Source organism: Sus scrofa, chromosome 1 (assembly GCF_054392235.1).
Source record: "Sus scrofa isolate SSC_HxYL_T2T_F1_AM1 chromosome 1, Sscrofa_HxYL_maternal_Yorkshire_Landrace_v2.0, whole genome shotgun sequence".
In the NCBI taxonomy this organism is placed as follows: domain Eukaryota; kingdom Metazoa; phylum Chordata; class Mammalia; order Artiodactyla; family Suidae; genus Sus; species Sus scrofa.
The window spans coordinates 32,023,260-32,048,268 of NC_139383.1; the positions used below are offsets into that span (position 1 = coordinate 32,023,260).

Below are 25,009 nucleotides of genomic sequence, written 5' to 3' on the forward strand. Positions count from 1 at the left end.
TTCTTATTTTTGAAAATAATTTTTTTTTTTTTCTGCTTTTATGGACCTTACCCACGGCATATGTAAGTTCCTAGGCTCAGTGTTGAGTTGGAGCTACAGCTGCTGGCCTACACCACAGCCACAGCAATGTGGGATCTTATCCACATCTGCAACCTACACCATAGCTCACAGCAACATTGGATCACTGATCCACTGAGCAAGGCCAGGGATTGAACCCGTGTCCTCATGGATACTAGTCAGATTGTTTCAAGTCTACCGCAATGGGAACTCTGAGAACTGGTAACTTTAGAGTGGCTCTGTTCACTAGGACTTTCTGCAGTGGTGGAAACAGTCTATGTGATGTCCACGGTAGTAGTTTGTACCTACATGTGCCTGTTGAGCATTTGAAATGTGGAACTGAATTTCTTATTTCCTAAACTTTAATTAGTTTAACCACCTGTGACTACTGTATTGGACAATGTACTGTAGAGTTAGGTCCTTCATAATTGCTTTTATCTAAAAATCCTTCAGTACAAAGTCATAGTGTCAACTATGAGTTGCAGGCAAAAAAAAAAAAAATCCGATGGTAGAGTCTCTTTAACATATAAAGCTGTTAGAACAAGAATAACAATAAAAAATTCTTCCATGGAACCTGCTTCATTATGGAGTCCACTTTGAGTTCTATATAAGTTGGAGGAAAGGAAAAGAATTTGCTTGCCTTGTTTTGATTATAGTTTATTCTCATTTGTCTATTTTCTTCACTATATAACAGAGCCAAGATGAGTTTTTAGGATGTTTAGGAATTCAACCATTGAGATACACTGTCATTGCAAAGAATGAAAGGGGGCACTTGGAAGCCACAGATAATTTTAGGTCAAATCCCTGTCTAAATTAGCATATCTTGGAAACAAAGTAGTTTGATGTCTTTCCTCTATTTCCCGAAAGGCTATCTGAATAGAAGCCATGCCTAAAATATCAACCAATATCATGTTTGAAGTTTAGAAAAAGTCAAACTCATCTAACATTAATGAGCTTGTAGATGGCCCAAGTGTCGTGATTACCCATGTTACAGGTGAAGGAACCAGAGCCAAAGAGTTTAAGTAGCTTCACAAATTCTTACAGTGTTTGGGAGATAATGATTTCACTGCAGCTTTTTAAATATTTATAGTAGTCTTAAGCAGAATGTGTGTGTGTGTATTTTGCATGTGTTTAGAAACCTTTGTAGGGACAACAGAATCTTGGGATAAAGAAAAAAAGAGGTCTCTAGAGATTACATCTTTGAAGAATGTGGAACTATGGTCCTTTCCAGGTTGGGTAGCTTTATCTCCTGATATCAAGAGTCCCACTCTATGTGTGGGGGCTGATGGAGGTGTATGTTTATATTTAATGCTACCAATTTTTTCTTTGGAATTAATGCATATTTCTTTCTAAAGATAAGTCCTTTGCCAAATTGGGAATAATAAGTTTTTTAATTTCACAAAAGCTAGCAGTTCCATATCTTGATTTTCACACCAAGAGGGAATTGATACAGTTTATACTAATGGTACTCATATTTACCAGGGCAAAACATTTTTCTGAAAGTCCAATCGGGAAGATAACTGTAAGTTTAACTAAACTGTTAGATTTGCTAATTATGTCATCAGCTGTGAGATTTTCATGTAATGTTTCCATTTACTTAGGTGGTTTCAGGTAATCAATAGGCTTATGGTTACCCTCCCGAGCAACTCCAAAACAAGCCAAGACCAGTGCTACTGCCGTGTTCACCGTCCGAGTTACTTCTTCTGGTGTCTTCCCCAGAGATGGATTCACTTCCATGATATCTAATCCTGACAGTAGCCCTACAACAAAATGGAAATAATGTCATTAAATCGTTGACATTTTTAGTACAGACAGACTTGGCATATTTTCCAGGAATGCAAAGAGGCGGTAACAAACAGTCATTACACCACGGTGATATCACATGGTGTCGGTTGGGGCTTGATTTTCCGATCAGGGAGGTATCACTATATTATTGGCCAGGTGTACACTTCTTATTCACTCAGATTTTTACCTACCTGTTTTGTAAATTTCTTCCGTGATGTAGATACCTTCTCTATAAGACAGACCTCCATGGACTGGTGTGCCAGTGGCCGGTGTGAAAAATGGATCCAGTCCATCCACATCAAAGCTCAAATGAATTGGCCTTTTCTTTCTTTTAAGAGGTGGGAAAGGAATTCAGTTTAAAGTTAGTGGTTTAATATTTAGTAGAAAAACACAGTTCTTACTTTGCTTTATAAAAAGTCAACAACCCAATGAAGTTCCATGATTGTACTTATAGGCTTTGTTAATAACTTACATTGACTGGTATCAGTAGCAAGTCCCTTTAATAATGTTTATGTTACACAGACACAGACACACAAAGCATCATACCTTCCTAGTAGATAGCTGAATGCTTCTTCCATCACCTTGCCAATTCCCAGCTTATCCACTTCAATCATTGAAAAGTATTTAATGCCCAGAGTTTTCAAAATATAGCTATGAAAGAGGAGATATTAAGATGATCTACAATGTATAAGGAGGTTGGCTCTATACCCTCTTGTTTCCTTTTGAAGGAAAGGTCAATGTGGTAAGATACAAAAAAGATTTAAGTTCTGTGAACTATGTATTTCAATATACTGTTAATAACAAGTAAGGTAAAAATCACTGGAATATATACTTATATATGTATGTACATGTGTGTGTGTGTGTGTATAAATACATATGTAGGTATAGATTTATAGACTTGGTGCTGAAAGTAATCTTTTCTCATTGGTTTGACCAGCACATCTAGCAAAAAAAAAGGATAACCTGGAAGGTAAATCTCATCAAGGAATACACTTACTGTTCTGCAGGGTCCACGTCTCTCAGGCCAATATACACAATATCTTTGGCAGATAGGCAGGGAGTCACCCAGGAAAGTCCTGGGACCTCGGGAATCTGAAATTGCAATGGTTCCATTTGGTTATACAAGCTTCTCTTGAGCAAATCTTATATTGAAAGTTAAGGACACTGTTAGATTGCATGTATGTTAATTTAGAATATAAATTGCAAGGAAATCCTTAAAATAGAATACAAAATTAAGAAGGGAATGTTTTCTTAACCTCTGTGTTACCCTTGATTGCTCTGGCCTAACCCAGCCTCGCTGTGTGGCCCAGACCTGACCTGGATCATTCATTTGTCAGCTTTTACCTGCCCTGCATCCCATTTCCACTGGGCCCTGCTTTCCCAGAACTCTCCCATCAGGAAATCTGTGCTCCCACTACTTTCATAGCCTCCTCCTTTTCTCCTCTTTCTCAATAAAAACTACAGCCAGAGGATGACTTAGCATGGCTGAGGGGAATTTTTTTTTTTTTTTTTTTTTTTTTGTCTTTTTGCTATTTCTTGGGCCGCTCTGGTGGCAAATGGAGTTTCCCAGGCTAGGGGTCGAATCGAAGCTGTAGCTACCAGCCTAGCCAGGGCCACAGCAACTCGGGACCTGAGCCACGTCTGCAACCTACACCACAGCTCACGGCAACACCAGATCGTTAACCCACTGAGCAAGGGCAGGGACCGAACCCACAACCTCATGGTTCCTAGTCGGATTCGTTAACCACTGCGCCACGACGGGAACTCCGGCTGAGGGAAATTTTTAATCTTTGGTTTGACCTTATCTTCAAATGTTCTGGAGCCGAGCTTGGCTGATCCCATGTGCTAGCTACACATTTTGCGAGTGCAGAAGCCCATCCCTTTGGTCAGCCTTTCAGGAAATGTGGCCTCTGACATTTCATGTAAAGAGTTTGGATCCCCAAGTATCAGCACAGAGGCCAATTTACTATGGTTGTATCAATAAAAATAACAATTGCTATGATACCAATGCAAATTATGAACCACAATGTTAACCCTTATTCTGGAATTTCATCTTACATCTTTTAGAAAAGAAGTTTCCTGGGAGCAAGGAGGTTGTTCTTCCACTTGTGATTTAGATATGTGCTTCTCATAGTAAAGATGTTATGTAACAAACCATAATAATCCACATTTAAAAACTCCATTTTTGAAAAAGCCTATGAGTGGAGGGGATACTTAGAAGGAGAGGTGGTGGGACAGGTAGTAAAAAGAAGAGGCCCAAGGAGACCAGTTCTGGTCCTTGCCTTGCTACACCTTCAGCATGTCTGTTAACCTCTGAACCCCTGCTAACTTGCTTATAAAGGATTACTCCCTGGAGTTCCAGCTATGGCTCAGTGGTATCCATGAGGATGAGGGTTCGATCCCTGGCCTCACTCAGTGGGTTAAAGGATCCGGCGTTGCTGTGAGCTGCTGCATAGGCTGTGGTGTAGGCTGGCAACTGCAGCTTCGATTCGACTTCTAGCCTGGGAACTTCCATATGCTGCAGGTGCAGCCCTCTAAAGAAGGGGGAGAAAGGATAGTTTAGGAACCAAAAGGAAAGATACACATGACGTCAGTTTGCAAACTATCAAGTAAGAGCACCTCACCACTTTTATCCATCCCCCTGCCCATGGCTTACCAGCTGCCAGCTTGAGAAGTTAATCAAGAATAAGATGGCAAAAGGATTCCTATTTACCTTCCACCTCTTGAATGTGTGCTAATGATCATTCTTTTATAACTGAGCACAATCCTCTGTTTACCTTTTCCTTTAGTTCCTTCAGGAGAAAAGACACAGGCTGTCCATGTAAGTTCCCGGTCGTGGTTGTCAGTGGAGTGTTGATGTCGGTGTGAGCATCCACCCAAATGACACAGAGATCTGGGTGGACCCTGGCATGGCCAGAGATGCTGCCAATCGCCATACTTTAGAGAAGAAGTTTGTGTGAACATTAGGTTTGCAATATCACGACATACATCATATCATTAGTACAATATCCTTGCCTGATTTTCCTTTAAATGGCTAGTATTTCCGAGAAATTTGAAGCTGGAGATGCCAGTTAAATAATTGTAACAGTAGAGAAAGTATAGCTTACACTTAATATTTACTAACATGTTATATATATCACTTCAATGGCATGCTAAAAATTTGTATTTTTTTTCAAAATCACCTGCTAATAAAGTTGCAAATTATAGTTTAACTAAAAATTCTATGTATGTAAAGACACTAGCCACACAACAACTCATTTTAACATAAGACACTCCTCAATTCTCAGGGTTAAATCAGGCTCTTTTTCTGTACTCTCATCTCTCTTGGCAAACACTAAATTCTCCCAAGTGAATTATGATGGAAGCCTTCCATTTTTCTGAAAAAACAATGATTTTACCATAGGAGCCCATCACTCAAAAGTCCCGGCATATCCTGGAGCTCACTCACTCTATTCAATGTTCAAAGCCTCTGCTGAAACTTTCTACTCTCCTCCTGCATATTGAAAGACCCACTCTGCCGGTTCCAGAACTCTCAAAGTTTATCTCAAACGCTCCAAACTTTGGAAAACTTGCCGGAATGGAAAAGCTAAGTAATATCTACGCAAAAGCTAAGAGATCAGGATTAGCCATACAATGTTTGCCTTCTCCCACTTGCAAATGCTCAGGGATCATCCGGAGAACCTTTAACTTTGAGATTCTCAAAGTGAAAGCAGTGGTTTCCTAATGCTCAGTTATTGATGATTCAGCTTGATGTTTGTCTTTCCCTTCAGATTTCTTTTCTTTTGGCCACACTTAACAAATTTCCACTTTCAAATTTTCTACTTACAAAAGAAAGTGAGCTCCCAATGGCAGTTTTGTCTCAGAAGCCCTGGTAACACTTTGGCTTTAGAGAAGAAAAGAGCCATTCTAATGTTTGTACTTTTTGATCTAATTACACTTCTTCGGATACCATATCCTGAGACCTTGAGAGTAAACATGGAAAGGCTTGTGTGCAAAGATTATCTTTGCCACATTATTTTTAATGGTGCAAATCTGAAAATAACCTGAATATCTGACAATATGGATAGGTGATATAATACTCTGATGAAAAATCAAATAACAGTAAAAAAAATTACCCATATATATGTGTGTGTGTGTGTATAGATTAACAAATGTGTAGTATAGATTAACAAAACAAGGTAACATACACAATTGTTAAACAAAATCATGTCAAAGGAAAAACTCATGACAGGAAGGAAATGGGCCGGATTTTCAAAATTCCAGTGGAAATTGTTGTTAGAGAACAATGGCCAGTGGTTTTTTTGGGGGGTTTTTTTTTTTTCTGTTATATATGTGTGTGTATTTCCAAAAAAAGTTTTTTTTATTTTATGCCCACACCCATGGCATATGGAAGTTCCCCCAGCCAGGGGCTGAATCTGAGTCACGGCTGCGATAATGGCAGATCTGGGGATCAAACCCGCACCTCCACAGCAAGCGGAGCTGCTGCAGTCAGACTCTTAACCCACTGTACCACAGTGGGAATCCCTCAAATTTTTATAGTTATGACTTTAATAATGGGAAACACATGTTTTAATTGTTGAGCTAAATCCGTTGTTTCTGTTATCAGTAATCAAATACAATACGCTGATGATAAATTTCCTCAGTGCTCATCTACTTAGAAATATAAGCCCATGTATTTTCTGCTGAGGTAGAAAAAGATAATGCCAGACTTCAAATAGAACCTAAATCTATGTTTCCAAACAAAGCAATAACCAGTAAAATTAAAAGAAAAAGTGCAGAAAATTTGGTATAAAATATGGATCAGTGCTCTCCCTTATTTTCGCTCTTCTCTTGGTTTTGGTTATACTTCCTTTACGGTATTTGTGCCAGACTCCCACAGAGATAATCATTAAATGAGACCTGTGGTCTCCGCCCAGTACAAGGCTGGTCCTTCCGTTCTTCTTGATTTCTGCCACCACATCAGCCAGCTGTTGATTTGCTTTTCCCACAGACCTTGGATTCTTCACTATTTGAAAGGGAGTGTCATTAGGGACATCAGCAAAGCACAGGTCCCCGTAATCTTTCACATCACACTCTGTAATGAAAATTATAAGTTTCAGGTTATGAAGTAAACATTATAAAACAGAATGATTCCAATCTTACTGAAGAGGTAAATTGGTACACATACACGCAAAATGTCTGGAATGGCTATGAAAGCTCATCAAGGGCAAAGCCACGACCACTGTTGCCTGACTTCACCAGCCACCTTTGCTGCACACTGGTGCCTGCTGTATACTGGCTTCTCTGTACATACTTCTAGAATTGAGCCAGTTTGGCTAGACATGAAAGTGTAATGGGTGGCATTACACTTGATCTGTTTATGTGCTGTCTACTTGTCTAAAATAAGCATGTCTTGTATATATGATAAAGAAATCATTTAAAAAGAAAAAAATACATATATATGAATGCCCAGAAGAAAATACACCAATATTTTCTAAATTTTCTTACACTATATTAACAGTCCTTAGTTTCAATCCAATCTGTCACCACCTGAAGGAGCTCAGCTCCTTGCTCTGTCCATTGTATCTGCCTCACAGGGGTATTGTCTGAATTAAATAAAAATATATTGGAGGTGAGGTGGGGAGGAATGAATTGGGAGCTTGGAATTAGCAGATGCAACCTATTATACAGAGAATGGATAGACAAGGTCCTACTGTATAGCGCAGGGAATAATATTCAAAATCCTGTGGCAACAATAATGGAAAAGAATATGAAAAAGAATGTGTGTATATATATATATATATATATATATATGTATACACACACACACATATATATATAAACTGGATCATTTGGTTGTATAGCAGAAATTAACACAACATGGCAAATCAACTATAATAAGGTAATTTTTTAATAAAAAACACATGCTTAGCAATGAGCTAATACTTCCATGAGGTCAAGAAATAAAGGCTCTATTACTATGCTTTTTTAAAATTTTTTTATTTTTAGGGCTGCATTCATGGTGTATAGAAGTTCCCAGGCTAGGGGTAGAATCAGAGCTGTAGCCGCTGGCCTACACCACAGCCACAGCAACGCTGGATCCGAGCCATGTCTGTGACCTACAGCACAGCTCACGGCAACACCGAATCCTTAACCCACTGAGAGAGGCCAGGGATCAAATCCGCCTCCTCATGGATCCTAGTTGGGTTCGTTAACCACTGAGCCATGACGGGAACCCCCAAGCTTTTTTTAATAAGGAGAAAGTGCAAGTAACCCGAAGTTTCTAAGGACCCGGGTACACTTCCTAAATGGTCCTGCTTAGCCTTCAAGGTACAGAGCTTCATGGAAAACTGTTATGGGATCAATACCATGCTCTGCATCAACTAGTCATTGTACATTGAGTTTATCACATGTCTGTGTGTATCCATAGTTCAGTAACAACTTCAAGAGATTCAACCTGATAAAAATATGACCAAATTATGCTTGTTAGCTGGAAGATTAGTCTAGTCCATTTACCTAAGCCTTATGCTCTCTCTTGGAGTCTTTTTTTTTTTTTTTTTTTAGCTTTATGAGATATAATGATTATTCAGTAAAATTCACTCATTTTAAGTGTGAATCAGACTTAGAAACATCCACAGTCCTACAACCACCACCAATAATCAAGATTTAGAACATTTTCATTACCCCTCAAAAATCCACTCGTGTCTCTTTAGAGTCAACCCCAGTCCCCATTCCCAGGCAACTGCAGATCTGCTTTCTCTTGCTATGTTTTTGTCTTTGCTAGAATATTAGTCATAGTTTGTCTTTGGCCTCTGCTGTGTTTGGCCGCTTTCTCTCAGTGTGATATCTTTGAGAGTCATCCACATTCTTGCCTGGTGTCCATTGTCTGTTCCTTTTTAGTGGTGAGTACCAGCCCCCAGTAAGGGATGTACCACATTGGTTGATGGGCATTTCGTTGCTTCCATTTCTTGGCTTCTATAAATAATTCTGCTACAAATATTCAAGGAGAGGTATTTGTAGTATATGTTTTCACTTCTCTGGGGTAAATATCAAGGAGATTTGCTGGGTTAAAAGGTAAACATATATTTATTTAAGAAACCTACAAACTGTTTTCCAAAGTGGCTGTATCATTACACATTCCCACCAGAAATACATGAGGGTTCCAGTTGCTCCGTATCCTCACCAACACTTTATCAGGGTTTTATATAAAAAGATGAAGTTTACTTAGCCCATACTTTTAAAACTACATCATTTTTTATTTGCATGCTCATGTATATATATGTGTGTGTGTACACATACACGTATACACACTAAGCAAACACTAGATATTATTATCATTATATTAGTGTTTTATTTTATTTCCTTTTACAAATAAGGGTCCTCTTGCTAGTAGTGTACTTTCTGCTGCCCCTAGCTTTTCATTTTCAATCCCCTGACTCCTCTACCACCCACCCACCCCCACAACTAGTTTTTGTACACACAGATTCTCATATACAATAGTCTTGCTGTAAAGACAGAATATCTAAGTGGGGGTATTCATCCAACAGTATTTACTGAGCATTCTCCCTGTTGCTGCTTTTAGTTTGTTCATTTTGTTTTTGTTTTTTTGCCTTTTCTAGGGCCGCTCTCGTGGCACATGGAGATTCCCAGGCTAGGGGTCGAATCGGAGCTGTAGCGGCCAGCCCACACCAGAGCCACAGCAATGTAGGATCCTAACCTTGTCTGCAACCTACACCACAGCTCACGGCAACACTGGATCCTCAACCCACTGAGCAAGGGCAGCGGCCAAACCCGCAACCCCATGGTTCCTAGTCGGATTCGTTAACCACTGCACCACGACGGGATCTCCACTGCTTTTTTTTTTTTAATAGGATGTACTTTAAAGGTTATAGCCTTCTGCAGTTCTGTGGTATAAATATCACTCTAGACACACCTTCTTTTAGCAGAAATCTGCTCTTTTCTTCAGAACGGGAAGGAGATCAGGCTGATCATCTCTCAACTTAATTACCTTGTTCAGGGGATTCCCACTGTGGCTCAGGGGTAACGAAACTGACTGGTATCCATGAGGAGATGGGTTCAATCCCTGGCCTTGCTCAGTGGGTTAAGGATCCAGCGTCACTGTGAGCTGTGGTGTAGGTTGCGGACAAGTTTAGGATCCTACATCACTGTGGCTGTGGTGCAGGATGGCAGTTGCAGTTATGATTTGACCCCTAGCCTGGGAACTTCCATATGCTGTAGGTAAGGTCCTGAAAAGAAAAAAAAAAAAAATTACCTTGTTCAAACAAGTGGTTACCAGTGCGGGGGGGTGGGGAGGGGAGGGCATTAGGAGGCACAAACTATTAGGTGTAAAATAAGCCACAAGGGAGTTCCCATCATGGTGCAGTGGAAAAGAATCCGACCAGGAACCATGAGGTTTTCAGGTTCGATCCCTGGCCTTGCTCAGTGGGGTGCCATGAACTGTGGTGTAGGTCGCAGACATAGCTCAGATCTGGCACTTCTGTGGCTCTGGCATAGGCCAGTGGCAACAGCTGTAATTAGACCCCTAGCCTGGGAACCTCCATATGCTGTGGGTGTGGCCCTTAAAAGACAAAAAAAATTAATTAATTAATTAATTAATTAAGCTACAAGGAACTGTTGTACAACACAGGGAACATAGCCAACATTTTATAATAACTATAAATGGAGTATAGCCTTTAAAAATTGTGAATCACTATATGGTACACCTGTAACGTATAATATTGTACATCAGCTGTATTTCAATAAAAGTTCATTTTTTAAAATTACCTTGTTCTTTAAGTTTCTCAAGCAGACCAGCCTTTCTCAATGCTGTAGGGCCTTCTTCCACCCCTCCTCGTGGCTGAACAATTGAAAAATAGGGTAATTCAGACACTATTATTATGACCATAAGATGCCCACAATGGGAACACATTTCTTTAATCAGTTGAAAAATAACTATCATTTTTTGAGGACCTAGAGAGTCAGGAATTTATGCTATCTCATTTAATCATCACAGCAAGGTAGGCTGAATTATTCCTATGTCTGTGGAATATGAGGATCTTGAATCAGAAAAGCTATATAAATTTCCTACAGACACACAGTTAACAAGTGGCAGAGCCTTAATTCACACCCAAGTCCTTTGGATTTCAAAACTTATATGTCCTTTCCCATCACACCATGTCAGCCACCCAGTGAACATGTATTTTGTATAAAAGCACACTGACAGACGGAGCGACAAGGATTAAAAGGAGATGGTGTTGTCTTTGAATAACTCACAAGCTGAAAGGAAATTTGGATATTTAATCCCAATTGCTTCAATGCAGACACAAGATGTCATAACTATAAACACAGGATGTGGGCAGAGTGAGTCAGGGAAGGCTACACAGAGTGGATGTCATTTCTGCTGAGTCCTGCAACATGAGTAGCTGTTCAGGAAAATAGGGTGATGGAGAAATTTTGGAAACAGGAAGAACAACTTGAGTAAAAGCATAAGGGTAAGAAGGAGCATGGCATGAAGGAGACCTACGTGCTGGTCCTTACGTAGTAAGGTAGGGTTCTTGTGGAGAAAGCAGGCAGCAGGGAGAATTATCACCTGGGTGCTAAAACCAAAGACCAACCCAGTATTTCAGGTTGTGACCTGTTTTAAGCACATTTGGCACAGTTCTACCTTTGCTGTTTTTTATTTTGTTTTTGTCTTTTTAGGGCTGTACCTGCTGCATATGGAAGTTCCCAGGCCAGGGGTTGCATCAGAGCTGTAGCCGCCGGCTTGTACCACAGCCACAGCAACACCAGATCTGAGCTGCATCTGTGACCTATACCACATCTCATGGCAATGTGGATCCTTAACCCACTGAACGAGCCCAGAAATTGAACCTGAGTCCTCATGGATGCTAGCTGGGTTCATTACCACTGAGCCGCCACGGGAACTCCTACCCCTGTTGTTTTTATGCCAGGGAAGCTAACAGACTTCTTCCTTAGAGTAAATCATCTCCATCCTCCTGGCAGATGAGCCATCTAAAGAAGTAGTTTTCTTCTGCATCTCTCTGATTCTAATTTCCAGCAAGACTTTTCAATACGGAAAGTGATTGTGTGTTGTCAGGTGGGAAGATGTGCCAAAAACAGGTGTGTCTATCCCCAGGATTGCGCTGCATCACCAAACTAAGCCGGTATTTTCTCCCAACTCAAATTATCAGATGACTTGCCCTGGCTGCTGGGCAAAGCCTCCCTGTCAATTTTCTGTCCCTGGTGGCAAAGGGACCCCAGCCACTCAGCCGGGCACATTTTACTCTTTCCCTCCACTCCTCACCTCTTCATCAAGCAGATACTATTTCTCCTTCTTTACAGCTGACTTATTAACTACACAATCTCTTTCTTTTTAAATTAAAGTATAGTTGATTTAGAATGTTGTGCCAATTTCTGTTGTATGGCAAAGTGACCCAGTCATACATATATATACATTCCCTTTCTTGCATCATCTTCCATCATGGTCTATCCCAAGAGACTGGATATAGTTCCCTCATTGCTTATCCATTCTAAATGTAGAACATAATGGAAAATAATCTAAAAAACCATACACACACATATATGCATACATTCACATATATGTAAGATAATCATTTTGCTGTATACCTGAAACTAATACAACATTGTAAACCAACTGCATTTCAATAAATTGAAAAAAAATTCTGAACTTTAAGAATTATTTAGAAAAAAATAACAGATTTTATACACCCCCTAGTTGATACTAAAGTCATCCCTCAGTATCTGTAGAGGATTAGTTCCTAGACAACATACCTCCTCTGCCACCTGCCCTCGCTGGCAGATGCTGAAGCCCCTTACATAAAATGACTTGTAAAGTCAGCACTCCGTTTTGGTGGCTTCTGAACTCGTGAATGTGGAACGCACAGATATGGAGGGTGGCTGTATATTTACAATAACACAGTTGTTCAATTTCCCAGAGTGACACTTTCTATGATTTTGTTGTTGCTGTTGTTTGTTTTGTCTGATTCAAATGGCTTCTCAACAAAGATTGGTTTGTCACCTCAGCTGACTTTGAAGCAGGACTCCCATCCCTAACTGACCACCACTCTGAGATCTGCTGTAGCACTAAAGAGGCACCAATGTCAGAGCAGAGGCTTTGGTATCCAGCAGCGCTGTCTGGAATTACATAGTCAACACTGTGTGACCTTGAGCAGATGACCAAACCTCTCGGAGCCTTAGTTAACAGTAAAACAAACATAACACCTACCTCATTTTTTCACATCACCTCCTCCCCCCACCACTGCCTTGCAAGAGAATGAGGCAGGAGATGGAATTCTTTCTCGGGCTCAACCTTCTCGTCATCTGACCTCTAATCTTCTTCCTTTACCTGTTTATCAAATTTTTGCCTCCTTTTGGTGGGACGGACACGTATGTTTGGTCATTTGTTCCCCCTCTAGGCTATGGCTTAGTGTAGACAAATCTCTCTCTCTTTGTCCTTACTATCATGAGACGATAAGCCTCATTCTCCTGGGGCCAGGTTTTAATAAAGAAGAGCTAGAGGAGGCCGGGGGAAGGGGAGAATTACGGAGAACAGCAAATGCATCAGGCTCTATTTCAACATAGTATCCCACAGAGGGGCTGTTATTAGCATAAGACCTTCTGCTGAGGTCTAGGGACCTCATGTTTGGATAAAGTCATGTTCAGTCCCTTTCCTTCCTCCCTCTCTCCCTTTCTTCCTTCCTTTAGTTATTTCAGTGCTATCTTTTGTCAAAACCTGTCCCAAGAATAGAGGAGCACATTGTGGATTTTGCAATTAACCCCAGCATTAAAAGAAACACTTCTGCGTCAGCAAAATGTCCCCAAGTTCTGGGAGATAGCTTTGACAGATTTCAAAGGGGGGAGCGAAGCAGTATTAACTGACAGTCCAAATGCAGTTTGTGTCTCTAACCTCCGACCTGTAAAAAATCCAGATGCAAAGCAAGAGTTCAAAACTAAGAGAAGCAAAAAAGTTGCCCAGATGGGCAAAGAGAAAGTTCTGAGAAACCAAGAAACATTTAAAACAACCACAACCACAACAAAAATTCAATTCACACTTTATCTTGTTTGCTTTTGTTTTTGTTCTCTGGCAACCCCCACCCTCCCTTTTAGCACAGATTCTTGCAAGGTGTCTGCAATCTCATTGGATTTATCAGAATGAGTGTGCCTGGGCAGAAGAAAAAGACTGTCTATTTAAGTGCTGCTGGCATGTTCTGGAACCTGGGAGTTTCAGAAATCCATTAGTCCTTTTGATGCGGCCAAATTTCCTTTTACTGTTGTTCTTTTTTCCTCCCTCCAAGAGAGGTATACAAAGGACTCTACCTAGACCATAAATTAACGCTTTTATAGACTCATTAAAGACAAGAAAAAATAAGCCACTCATGAAGTTGGGAAAGCAGTAATATTTAGGTTTTTCACATTTTTAAAAGTCTGAAGCCACCCATCTCTGAAATTTTTTAGGTGATCATTACATAAATAAACAAATGTGTATTCTTCAAATTCTTTCTCCTGCTTATACATGGGAACCTCAGAAGCAAGGAGAGCATGGAAATCTAAATGAAGAGCTACAATGCAGAAACAGCCCCTTTCCATTCAAATAAAAACATTTCTCTTTAAAAATACAAGGAAAAATTCAGTGGATTTAAATAAAATTGGCTGTTGCTGAGGTCAGGAGCCACAAGAATAAGTGGGTTTGTGACCATAATTCTACAATGACACAGAATGGTAAGAGAACTTGAAACTATATATTTCGGGCCAGAGTTGCATCAGAGAACCTAACTAACCAGACATTAACTCCTTACTCATTTTGAAAGTCTAAATTTTCTAAGAAATTCTGGCTTCTCAAAGCCAAGCTTTTTACTCACCTGACCCTTGGAGAAAGGAGCTCCGATGATCCCGATGGATTGTGACTTGAAACTCATGCTCCAATATTTCTCACCGCTACACCAGAGTCCTCCAGCCAGTCTTCCCTCTCAGCAACACTCAGTGGCCAAGGGCACATTTTTTTTCCTATTTATAATTGAGTTCAATCTGTTGACTTTATTCTAATGAGGAAGAGTGGCTCCACCTACTGAACGGAAGACACAGTCAGGTGGAAGCCCAGCAAGTTCATACCTGGAATGACCATGAGTCCGACTCTGAGTCTGAGTTCCTCGTTAAGTGAGATCATCCATGTGGCCAGCTCACACCCATCTGACAAAGCTGGCTGGTGACATCAATCTTTCTGCATCACCACCTTGACTTCCTAGTCCCAATCATCTTTTCTAATCATAATCACTTCATCATAACCACAGAAGCAATGCCGTGGTTCTAGCTGTGCAAACTCAGGGCACAGCACTTGCCTCCCCCAGGGCTTTGCCTCCTCCTGTGTCCAAAGGGCTGGGACTGGTGAGATGGTCTCTCAGCCCTCTTCTAGCCCCACAACTCTGAATTTACTTTTCACACTGGGATTAATGGTTAATCCACAAGACACACCTCATACAGCACCAGGGTACAGTCTCAGGGAAGGCGTATGACTCCCTTTTCTGATGATTACTTAAAGGAAAAATTAATTGCCTGATTAATAATCCAGAGGTGTTACCACCCTAATTTTGGAATTTGGTGCGCAGGAAAACAGCACTTTCGGGACTCAGAGTATCACAATTAAATATAGATATAAAAACAGCCAAATCTGAGTTTTTAATCGTGTGCCAAGTGCTGTTCTGTTTCATATTATCTCATTTAATCCTTAGAGGAATTTAATGACCAGTTTCATTATTAGCAGTATTTTACTGATTAAAAAACCAAAGCGGAGTGAGAGACGTTGCCAAATGTCACGTAGAAGAAAAGCTATGATTCAGTTGTAGGCATTTGGATCCCCTAACCACTGGGCTTTACAGTCTAAACACAGATGAAGTGGTAGCCTCTCAGACTAGCATGCCCATGGGAAATTGTTTAGTGCAAATGTGGATTTAGAGGAAACACACCCCAAAAAATCTTTGAACCTTAAAAAAATATGATAGTAATGTAAAAGGAAAATTTGTTCGTAGAAATGAATCTCTTTTTTTCCTATTAGTAGTACAGAACATTGTGGACTCTTTCACAAGGGCAGAGAGTTGTCTGCTACAACCCCAGTGCCTAGGACAGTGCTGATATGTGATAGGCACGCAATAAATATTTACTGAATGTGTAAATGAGAAAACCAAGGTCTCATAAGGTCTTTTTTTGTTTTGTTTTGTTTTGTTTTTGTCTTTTTAGGGTCACACCTGTGGCATGCGGAGGTTCCCAGGCTAGGGGTTGAACAACACCACTTACACCATAGCCACAGCAACGTGGGATCCAAGCTTCGTCTGCGACCTACACCACAGCTCATGGCAAGGCTGGATCCTTATCCCACTGAGGGAGGCCAGGGATTGAACCTGCATCCTCATTGATACTAGTTGGGTTCGTTACCCCTGAGCCACAATGGGAACTCCATAATGTCCCTTTTTAATAGGACCATTTTCCACGGACTTTCTATTTTTTACCTGCAGATTTGTTGTATATCCTAGTTATTTACTTGTGATATTTTGTATAGCTAAGTATTAATCTCTTATGGTTTCACATCACAAATAACTTTTCCACATCTGTCAGTAATCTGAAAACTTTGTGATCACTCAAAAATTTTCATTTTGCAATAGACAATTTAATAATTTTTCCTTATGCTCTGTGCTTTGGGAGTTTTGTTCAGGTCCATTCGACTCCAAAATCACAAATATATGTTCCTATAGTTCTTCTATTTGCTTTAAAGCTTGTCTTTTTTTGGTTTTTGTTTTTGCTTTTTAGAGCTGCACACAGAGCATATGGAAGTTCCCAGGCTAGGGGTCAAATCAGAGCTACAGCTGCCAGTCTAGGCAATAAGTCATGGCAACACCAGATCTTTAACCCACTGAGCGAGGCCAAGGATCGAACCCATGTCCTCATGGATACTAGTTGGGTTCATTTCCACTGTACCACAATGGGAACTCACAGTTCATCTTTCACATTTCTTTCTTTAACCGGTCTACACCCATTTTTTGCATAATGTGTACATTTTCCAACTATATTTTCCCCTGTAGAGTCCATCAGTTTTCTCAACAACATCCATTGCGACAAGTATCCATTTTGCCTCATGGATTTGGTGGATTTCCCTCATACACCAAGTTCCCCTCAACACATGGGCTTGCCACTAGACCCTTTCTTATGATCCACTGGCTTATTCACCTATGGTTGTACCACATCCACACTGTTTTATCATCATGGCTTTATGGTATATCTTATGATTCTTTGGTCAAGAGTAATGTTTTTGCATTTCTTTTTCAAAACTAATTTAGCTATTTATGGGCCTCTATTCTTCTATGTATTCAGAATAAGTCACATTCCTTAAAAAAAAATCCTGCTAGAATTTTTACTAAATTTATGTTAGTCCATAGAGATTTGTGGCCTTTCAAATTTGATCGTGGGTATATTATTTTTCCCTCTAACATCTGAAAGTTCCTCCTATAGTAAACTGAGATTATCTTCCTGTTATTTGACCCAAGGATCATAATGCTTCAGTCCAGGTAAAACACACTATCCCTTGGCTTCTTCTCTTTCTTGGGTCCTCTGTTGTTTAGCTAGAATATCCTCAGATACTTCACTAGTGTTTTATAGTAGATGATTGCTACTCTCTTTCAGGTCATCAACTTGGCCATTCCCTTCAAAACACCTTCTAGCTTTCCCTATGCCCTCCTTAAGCACATGTTTCCATTCAAAGCAAAGTGCACGCATGCAGGCGGAGCTGGAGTTTCTGGCCCATCAAAGTCAAGTATGGTAATGCTTGACTTTGATGAACAGGGCAGCACCTATGTAAGAGCTCCTTGGCATTCCACTGGAAACCTCAGCCCAGACTGCCATAGGTCCATTAATTAATCATCAATCTGTAGCTACAGCTGTTCTCCCAATTCCCAACTCCACTACTCCGTCTTGTCCATTAGGATGTCATAAGGGAAACTACCAGATGTGCCAATAAATTCTTGCTATAGTTTGTCATCCACTAGTCTGACTTTCTTGGCAAATGAGATGAGTTGGCCCTGACACACCCTGTTCTTGGGAAATCCATGCTGACTTCTAGTGATCACTGCTTCTTTTTTGTTGTAAGCATAAACCTTCTTATCAGGCTCCAAAGCTGTCATCTCAGAACTTCTAAAAGAAGACAGAAAGCATCTTACCTACATCATCTTATCTGAGCTCCATTTTTTTCCAACTCTATCTTTTCATTTATCTTAAGAGTATATATAAATAAATACACACACACACACATTAAAGCCCTTCTTTTAATATAACATATCTCCTAACCATTATCTCCTCTCTCTCTGAAATCCTATCTAGCATTTCTCTGAAGATGGAATCACATTTTATTTGACTTTGATCCAAAGCCAGTAGAATGAGAATTGGCATATAGGCTTTTGTATTAGTTTCCTAGAGATACCAAAACAGAAATACCACAAGCCGGATGCCTTAAAACAGCAGAAATATATTACCTGATAATTCTGGAGGCTAGCAGTCTGAAATCAAAATGTGGCAGAGACATGCTCTTTTGAAACCAATAGGAGAATCCTTCCTTGTCTCTTCCTAGTTTCTGGCAGTTTTCTGGTGATCTTTGGCTCCCTTCACTTGTAGATGCAGCCCTCTAATCCTCCATCGTCATACGGTATTCTCCCTATGTCTCTGTGTTTTCACAAGGTCATGTTCTTACAAGGGCACGGGTTATATTAGATTAGTCCTACCCTACTGCAGTATGACCTCAATTTTACATATAGGCAATGAACCTATCTCCAAATATGGCCATATTCTGAGGGACTGGAGATAAGGAGACTTCACCGTATCTTTGGGAAACATAGTGCAAACCCTACAAGTCCTCTATTAATATTTTTTCAAAAATAAAGAAAGAGTGAATAAATATGATGAAAGAAAGAAACAAACAAAAATCTAGTGCTTACTATCTACCCCTTTCTTTTTCTAAGCCTTCAAACTGTGGCCCATTTATGCATTCTTTTTTCAGCAGCCAACTAACAAACAAGACTCTCTTCTGATGTAGGCCAAGATTCTTAACACTTTTATAGAGAACTAGAAGGTGCACAAAATCCAAAGGACTAAATCACTCATGGAGTGATTTCAGGGAACATTTTGTCTGGCACATTGCTCAAACTCTTTAAACCCAACAGAGGAAGCTTGGGCTTGCTCCTGAAACACTGAGTTTATACAAATATTCAAACTGATGATCCCTGCTACATTACCTAGTCATGTCTCTAGGAAGGAACTTCTAACCCTCTGAGGCACACGAGATGTCTAGGCACAGTGGGCGGCCAAGGGAGAAGGTTCCTTTTGAGTGTCTGGCTTACGTTGCTTCATGGCTGTGTGTTGTGTAACTTCCTCCTCTTCCTTTGCGGTTCTCCCATAACCCAGCCCAACTTGAGGCAGCACTCCTGAGAGTGTGCAGGCTATAGGAAACAACGTGTGGAAGAGCAATGTCACTGATGACTCTATGAGCACAGGAGCTCAGGGCAACCCACTTTGGGGTCCCGGAGTCTCCAGAGCAATCACTCAGTTCCCAGGGGGACCTTGAACCGTAGCCAACTTGGGGAAGATATTTAAGTTTTATTTTGGTGGCTGCAGCTACAGACTCCCAGATAGAATCTAGGAGAGAAGGAATGAAGGTATGAATCTCAGGAAACAAAATCACTAGGTTCATGAGTGCGTATGGGTCATTTCAAAGTACCCTAAAAATAGTATGGACACTTACCGTCCTGCACTGGCGGGCAAAGATTGGAGCCAGAGAACTACTGTGTTTGCCTAGTACTGGGACTTAGATTACGCCAAGGTAAATGCGGCTGAGAATGTAGGGTGACAAGCATATGAAATAACTGTGCTCTTGAGGTAGAGCCGTTTGTTCCACTCACAACACTGAGTCTAGAGCTGAGAATGGGGTCTGCATTTCTTGGACCCTGCTAATGCTTGCCCACGATCGGATGTTGCTTCTCTTCATCTGCAAGACCCCTTCCTTTTCATAAATGAGACAGTTAAGTTTTAGCTTTTAAAAGATTAAAGGGATTTTGAGAAGCTTTCAGAAATGAAACCTGATGACTAGTAAACCCTATACTCTGAAAAAATTGAAAGTTCATCATAGTCTCTACCCAGACCAGGAGAATCAAATCATTATGTCTTATGTTTCAGCGCTTTCTTTCTTTTGATTTGTTCCACTAAACGATGGGTACCCTCAAAGTCTAACTTCTTTGGAAAATTAAACTGAAATGAAAAGCTAAATTTTATTTTTTGCTGAGGAGTTTTAGTGTGTTCGTATGTTAATTGGCCCTGGATATTGGCCCTGGATTTCTTATAAGTCTTTTTTTTTTTTTTTTTTTTTGTCTTTTTTGTCTTTTTGTTGTTGTTGTTGTTGTTGCTATTTCTTGGGCCGCTCCCGCGGCATATGGAGGTTCCCAGGCTAGGGGCTGAATCGGAGCTGTGGCCACCAGCCTACGCCAGAGCCACAGCAACGCGGGATCCAAGCCGCATCTGCAACCTACACCACAGCTCATGGCAACGCTGGATCGTTAACCCACTGAACAAGGGCAGGGACCGAACCCGCAACCTCATGGTTCCTAGTCGGATTCGTTAACCACTGCGCCACGACGGGAACTCCCCTCTTATAAGTCTTAAAGGAATTGGGGCGGGGGGGGGGTTAATTTAAGAGATGGCAGGATTAAAAAAAAAAAATAGCTCATGCTCTGGAGACTAACTTATCTAATTTCCAATGAAGCATTTCTGGAGGAATGTGGATTTTTATCTAGTTGTTTTCAAATGCCCCAGAGCAAAAGCAGCTTCTGTTCTAGCTTACTCCTCAAGACTCCTATTTTCCTTTTTAATTTAATTTTATTATTTATTTATTTCCTTTTTAGGGCCACAAGTGCAGCATATGGAAGTTCCCAGGCTAGGGGTCAAATCAGAGCTGCAGCTGCTGGCCTACACCACAGCCACAGCAATGCCAGATCCACAGCTTGTGGCAACACCGGATCCTTAACACATCGCGTGAGGCTAGGGATAGAACCCACATCCTCATGGGTACTAGTTGGGTTCTTAACCCACTGAGCCACAATGGGAACTCCTTTATTCTTAATTTTAACCTCACCATTCTTTACTATCATGTTAGCTTATCACTGCTTTTAAGTGAGTTGTGCCATTAGTTTTAGTTATTTTCATCAATGGAGTTGGTCTCAATAATCTAGATTACTCTTCTTGGAAACTGAAAGCTTACAGGTGAATTTTTGTGAGTGCTATGGGAAAAATACAGTAGGAAGTTTAATTTATGATCTTCCAGTGACATTTTCCCAAAGGGATGTCAACAAGATACCCACTCTTTGGGTAGACACTCTGAAATTGTGTACTGAGGACAGCTCAGCAAGAAGGGGGAGCTCTCTGGCTCTCTAGAGTCAAGAACGAATGAGTCAGAATCACCTCTGAGATTATGAAACATCCTTCTTTGGCAGAGTCTAGCACGCTCAAGGCAACCACTCAGTTTTTTCAGCCTCCGTGCTAGAAATTCTCTGGTGAAGGACAGAGCTCCTCTGACATGTATAAGCACCCCACCTTCTCTATGGGTTGTTCAAAACACATAGTTCTGTTAAAGAGAGGGAGGCTGATGCAGCCAGAGGACCCTACCCACCTAGATTCTGTGGTGAGTAATCAATCCTTAAGTATTACTAAGTACAGTAAGTATTTCTAAAAACTAGTTTATCTAGTACTTGCTTCTCTGCTCCTTTGTTTTGTGGAATCAAAGGTGTAATAGACACAACCCTTCACTCAGGATATACCCAGGATCACAGATGGCATGAACTTGACCTGATCGCTTAGTCTTTTATAATCAATTTCCTCAGTTTTTCTTTGTGTTTCACCAACTTCAGACTTCAGTCTCTGATTAAATTCGTTTCACATTTTTGCAAGAATACCACGAAAATATTCTTATTGCGTACTCTCAGTGTACCACATTAGAAAAGTGAGTAATGTTGATTCGTCCCATTACTGTTGAGGTTAACTTTTTGTTTGTTTGTTTGTTTTTTGCTTTTTAGGGCCACATGTGCAGCATATGGAAGTTCCCAGGCTGGAGATCAAATCGAAGCTACAGCTGCCAGCCTACACCACAGCCACAGCAACGCAAGATCCAAGACGCATCTGCAACCAACACCACAGCTCACGACAACGCTGGATCCTTAACCCACTGAGTGAGGCCAGGATTGAACCCACATCCTCATGGATACTAGTCAGGTTTGTTACCAGTGAGCCACAAGAGGAACTCCTTGTTGAGGTTAACTTCGAACATTTTGTCAAAGTAGGATTTGCCAGCTTTCTCCACTGTAAAGTTACTATTTTTTTTTGTTTGTAATTCATAAATAGCTTGTGGGGTTAATCAAGTTTACATAATTATCCTATTTCTCATCATACTTCAAAACACAAAGTTTAGCATTCATTGATGACTGTTTTTGGTTTTTTTTTTTCTTTTTTAGGGCCAAACCCATGGCATATGAAAGTTCCCAGGTTAGCGGTTGATTCAGAGCTATAGCCACTGGCCTACACCACAGCTACAGCAACACAGGATCCCAGCCAAGTCTACGATCTACGCCATAGCTCACTGCAACACTGGATCCTTAACTCACTGAGCGAGGCCAGGCATCAAACCCACATCCTCATGAATCCTACTCAGGTTCTCGGATTTGTTAACCACTAAGCCATAAATGGAATGCCCTCATTGATGATTCTTGACCTGATATTTGCTAAATTGTGATCATTTATTTCCTCTATTTTTTACATTAGTTGGAATTCTACTCTAAGGAAAATTTTTTTATTTCCTCTCCATTTATTTTTTTATTCAATTATTTACATCGCCATGTACTCATGGATTCTCATTCTACTCTAAGGTTGTGATCCATTATTATCTGTTGCAAATGTTTGCATCCCCCAGCCCCAACTGATATGTTGAACCCCTCACCCAATGCAATGATACTTGAAAATAGGAGTCTTTGGGAGGAAATTATGGTTAGATGAGGTCATGAGGATAGGGCCCTCATAATGGGATTATTGCCATTATAAGAAGGCACACCAAAATCTTGCTCCCTCTCTCTCCAGGGGCACAAAAATAAGCAGTCATGTGAGCACATAGAGATTGTGGGTGCCTAAAAACCACAGGAAAGAAACTTTATTGGCACCTTGATCTTAAACTTTAGAACTGTAAGAAATTTTTGTTGTTTTAGCCACTTAGTCTATAGCATTTTTTAGCTTTCTGACCTATGCTATTATCATTTATTATTTTGTTCTCAGATTACTCTAGATTTGTCCAAAGTTTCAAGGTGACTTCTGCATCTCGGTTTGATGACAACCCCCCTCCTCCCCCCCCGTTGAGCACTTCCTTACTTGCTGGCATCGCAATAGATTCCAAGCTCATCTTATGCTTTGCCAGTGACAGCTCTGGGCCCAGCCTTTGGTCCAAGGAGACCCAGTTCCTTTTATCTGAGGGTGGTATATGGAAACCAAGATCTGGGTTCTAGGAGTGCCCATTGGTCCTGGGAATTCATTTCCTCTGTGGTCTTTCAGCAGATAAAGCTGGGAAATATACACACACATACACACCTATTCCTATAACCATCCATCCACATGAAAATAGTCCCTCACAGAACCAGACAATCCAAAGACTGTTTGGGGGAGGAGGGACATCCAGAAGGAGAGAAGGGCGAGGAAGTTCCCGGAAAAGAAGGGACTTACAGGTTTATGTCATGTTGCTCAGCAGTCTAGCAGGATGTCTCGGGTCAGAAAGCTTCCAAGGGTGGCAGCAGCTTGGCACTTATATGACTGCAGGGTTTATCTTATCTATGACTAGCAGATGTTGGGTACAGGCAGGCAACTCTAAATGGCTAAAAGTCTGCTTATTTGGGCTATGCTTAAGACAACTAGATGCGTTAACATTTGAATTTGGGGCTGGCAAGCTTCTGAGCTAGTTGGTCCCAGTCTGCTATTGTTTTTTTCTAGTTTGATTGAGATCTAATTGACATACAGCACTATATGTGGTTAAGGTGTACAGCACAACGATTTGACTTGCAAATATCATGAAATGATGATCAGAGTAATTTAGTGTACATCCTTCATCTCACACAGATACGAATTAAAGAAAGAGAACAACAAAAACTCCGAAGATCTACTCTCTTAACAATTTTCAAAGATAATATACAGCAGGGTTCATTATATTTAACATGAAGTACTTATTTATCTTATAACTGGAAGTTTGTACCTTGCGACTGCCTTCATCTAATTCCCCCTTCCCCCACCTTCCCCACCCCTGGTAACCACAAATCCGATCTCTTTTTCTATGAGTTTATTTGTTTTTGAAGTATAATTGACCTACGACACAATGTTAGTTACTATCACATGAAATAGTGATTTGGTGTTTATGTATATTTTAAAATGATCACCATGGTAAGTCTAGTTACAATATGTCACCATACTACATAGTTATCGACTACATTTAGTACACAGCTGTCTCTCTCTTGCTCGATTGCTCTCTCTCTCTATATATATATATATATATATACTTATCTTTTAAGTTCAAACACATTTTAACAACCCTGCATTTTTACTTCTTCTCCCACTAAGTTTGCAACATGTTTTACATTTTGGTTTTGGGTCTCCCTTAGCTTAACTACTTATAGTAAATGTAGGTGAATTTTATTGCTTTTATCTTTTAACTTTCCTACTAGTTTTATACATGGCTGATGTACTAACTTTACTGTATATTTGCCTTTACCAATGAGATTTTTCTCTTCAGAATTTTCATGTTTCAATTGTGGCCTTTTCTCCTTTGCTTAGAGACGTCCCTTTAACATTTCTATAATGCTGGCTTGGTGGTGCTGACATCTTTTAGCTTTTGCTTGTCTGTAAAGCTTTTGATGCCTCTGTCAAATCTGAATGAAATCTTTATATATATTTTCCGCTTTCTCTCTCTCTCCTCATTCTGGGACCCCATCTAATGCAAATGCTATGCTTGATGTTGTCTCTTAAACTTCAGTCTTCTTCCGAGTTCTTAGAACATCTTTACAATCGTTATCTTGAACTCTCTATTGAGTCAATTGCCTATTTCCACTTCTCTTTGTTCTTC

General features: G+C 40.4%; 1 protein-coding gene across 4 annotated transcripts; it reads right to left on the bottom strand.

The window, feature by feature from the left end:
• Nucleotides 1-698: 698 nt before the first annotated feature.
• ARG1 (arginase 1) lies at nucleotides 699-23,679 on the bottom strand. Of its 4 annotated transcripts, none has more exons than XM_005659190.3 (9): nucleotides 23,623-23,679; nucleotides 14,700-14,902; nucleotides 10,606-10,678; nucleotides 6,742-6,916; nucleotides 4,620-4,779; nucleotides 2,840-2,934; nucleotides 2,389-2,493; nucleotides 2,034-2,170; nucleotides 699-1,817 (listed from the first exon to the last, which is right to left on the bottom strand). In XM_005659190.3, the coding sequence occupies exons 2-9, from the start codon at nucleotides 14,754-14,756 to the stop codon at nucleotides 1,651-1,653; spliced, it is 969 nt and encodes a 322-aa protein (XP_005659247.1). In that variant the 5' UTR covers nucleotides 14,757-14,902; nucleotides 23,623-23,679; the 3' UTR covers nucleotides 699-1,650. The 4 variants fall into 4 exon arrangements, with proteins under 4 accessions (XP_005659247.1, XP_020938398.1, XP_084865841.1 ...); XM_021082739.2 differs by having other exon boundaries at nucleotides 14,700-14,905; XM_085009715.1 differs by having other exon boundaries at nucleotides 14,700-14,949.
• Nucleotides 23,680-25,009: the final 1,330 nt, after the last annotated feature.

Coding starts and splice junctions, on each gene's coding strand:
- ARG1 (XM_005659190.3), bottom strand. CDS start 14,756: ATGAGTTTCAAGTCACAATCCATCGGGATCATCGGAGCTCCTTTCTCC. Junction 2,935..4,619: donor TGAAGGAACTAAAGGAAAAG/GTAAACAGAGGA, acceptor TTGCAATTTCAG/ATTCCCGAGGTCCCAGGACT. Junction 2,494..2,839: donor GACGTGGACCCTGCAGAACA/GTAAGTGTATTC, acceptor CCTCTTTCATAG/CTATATTTTGAAAACTCTGG.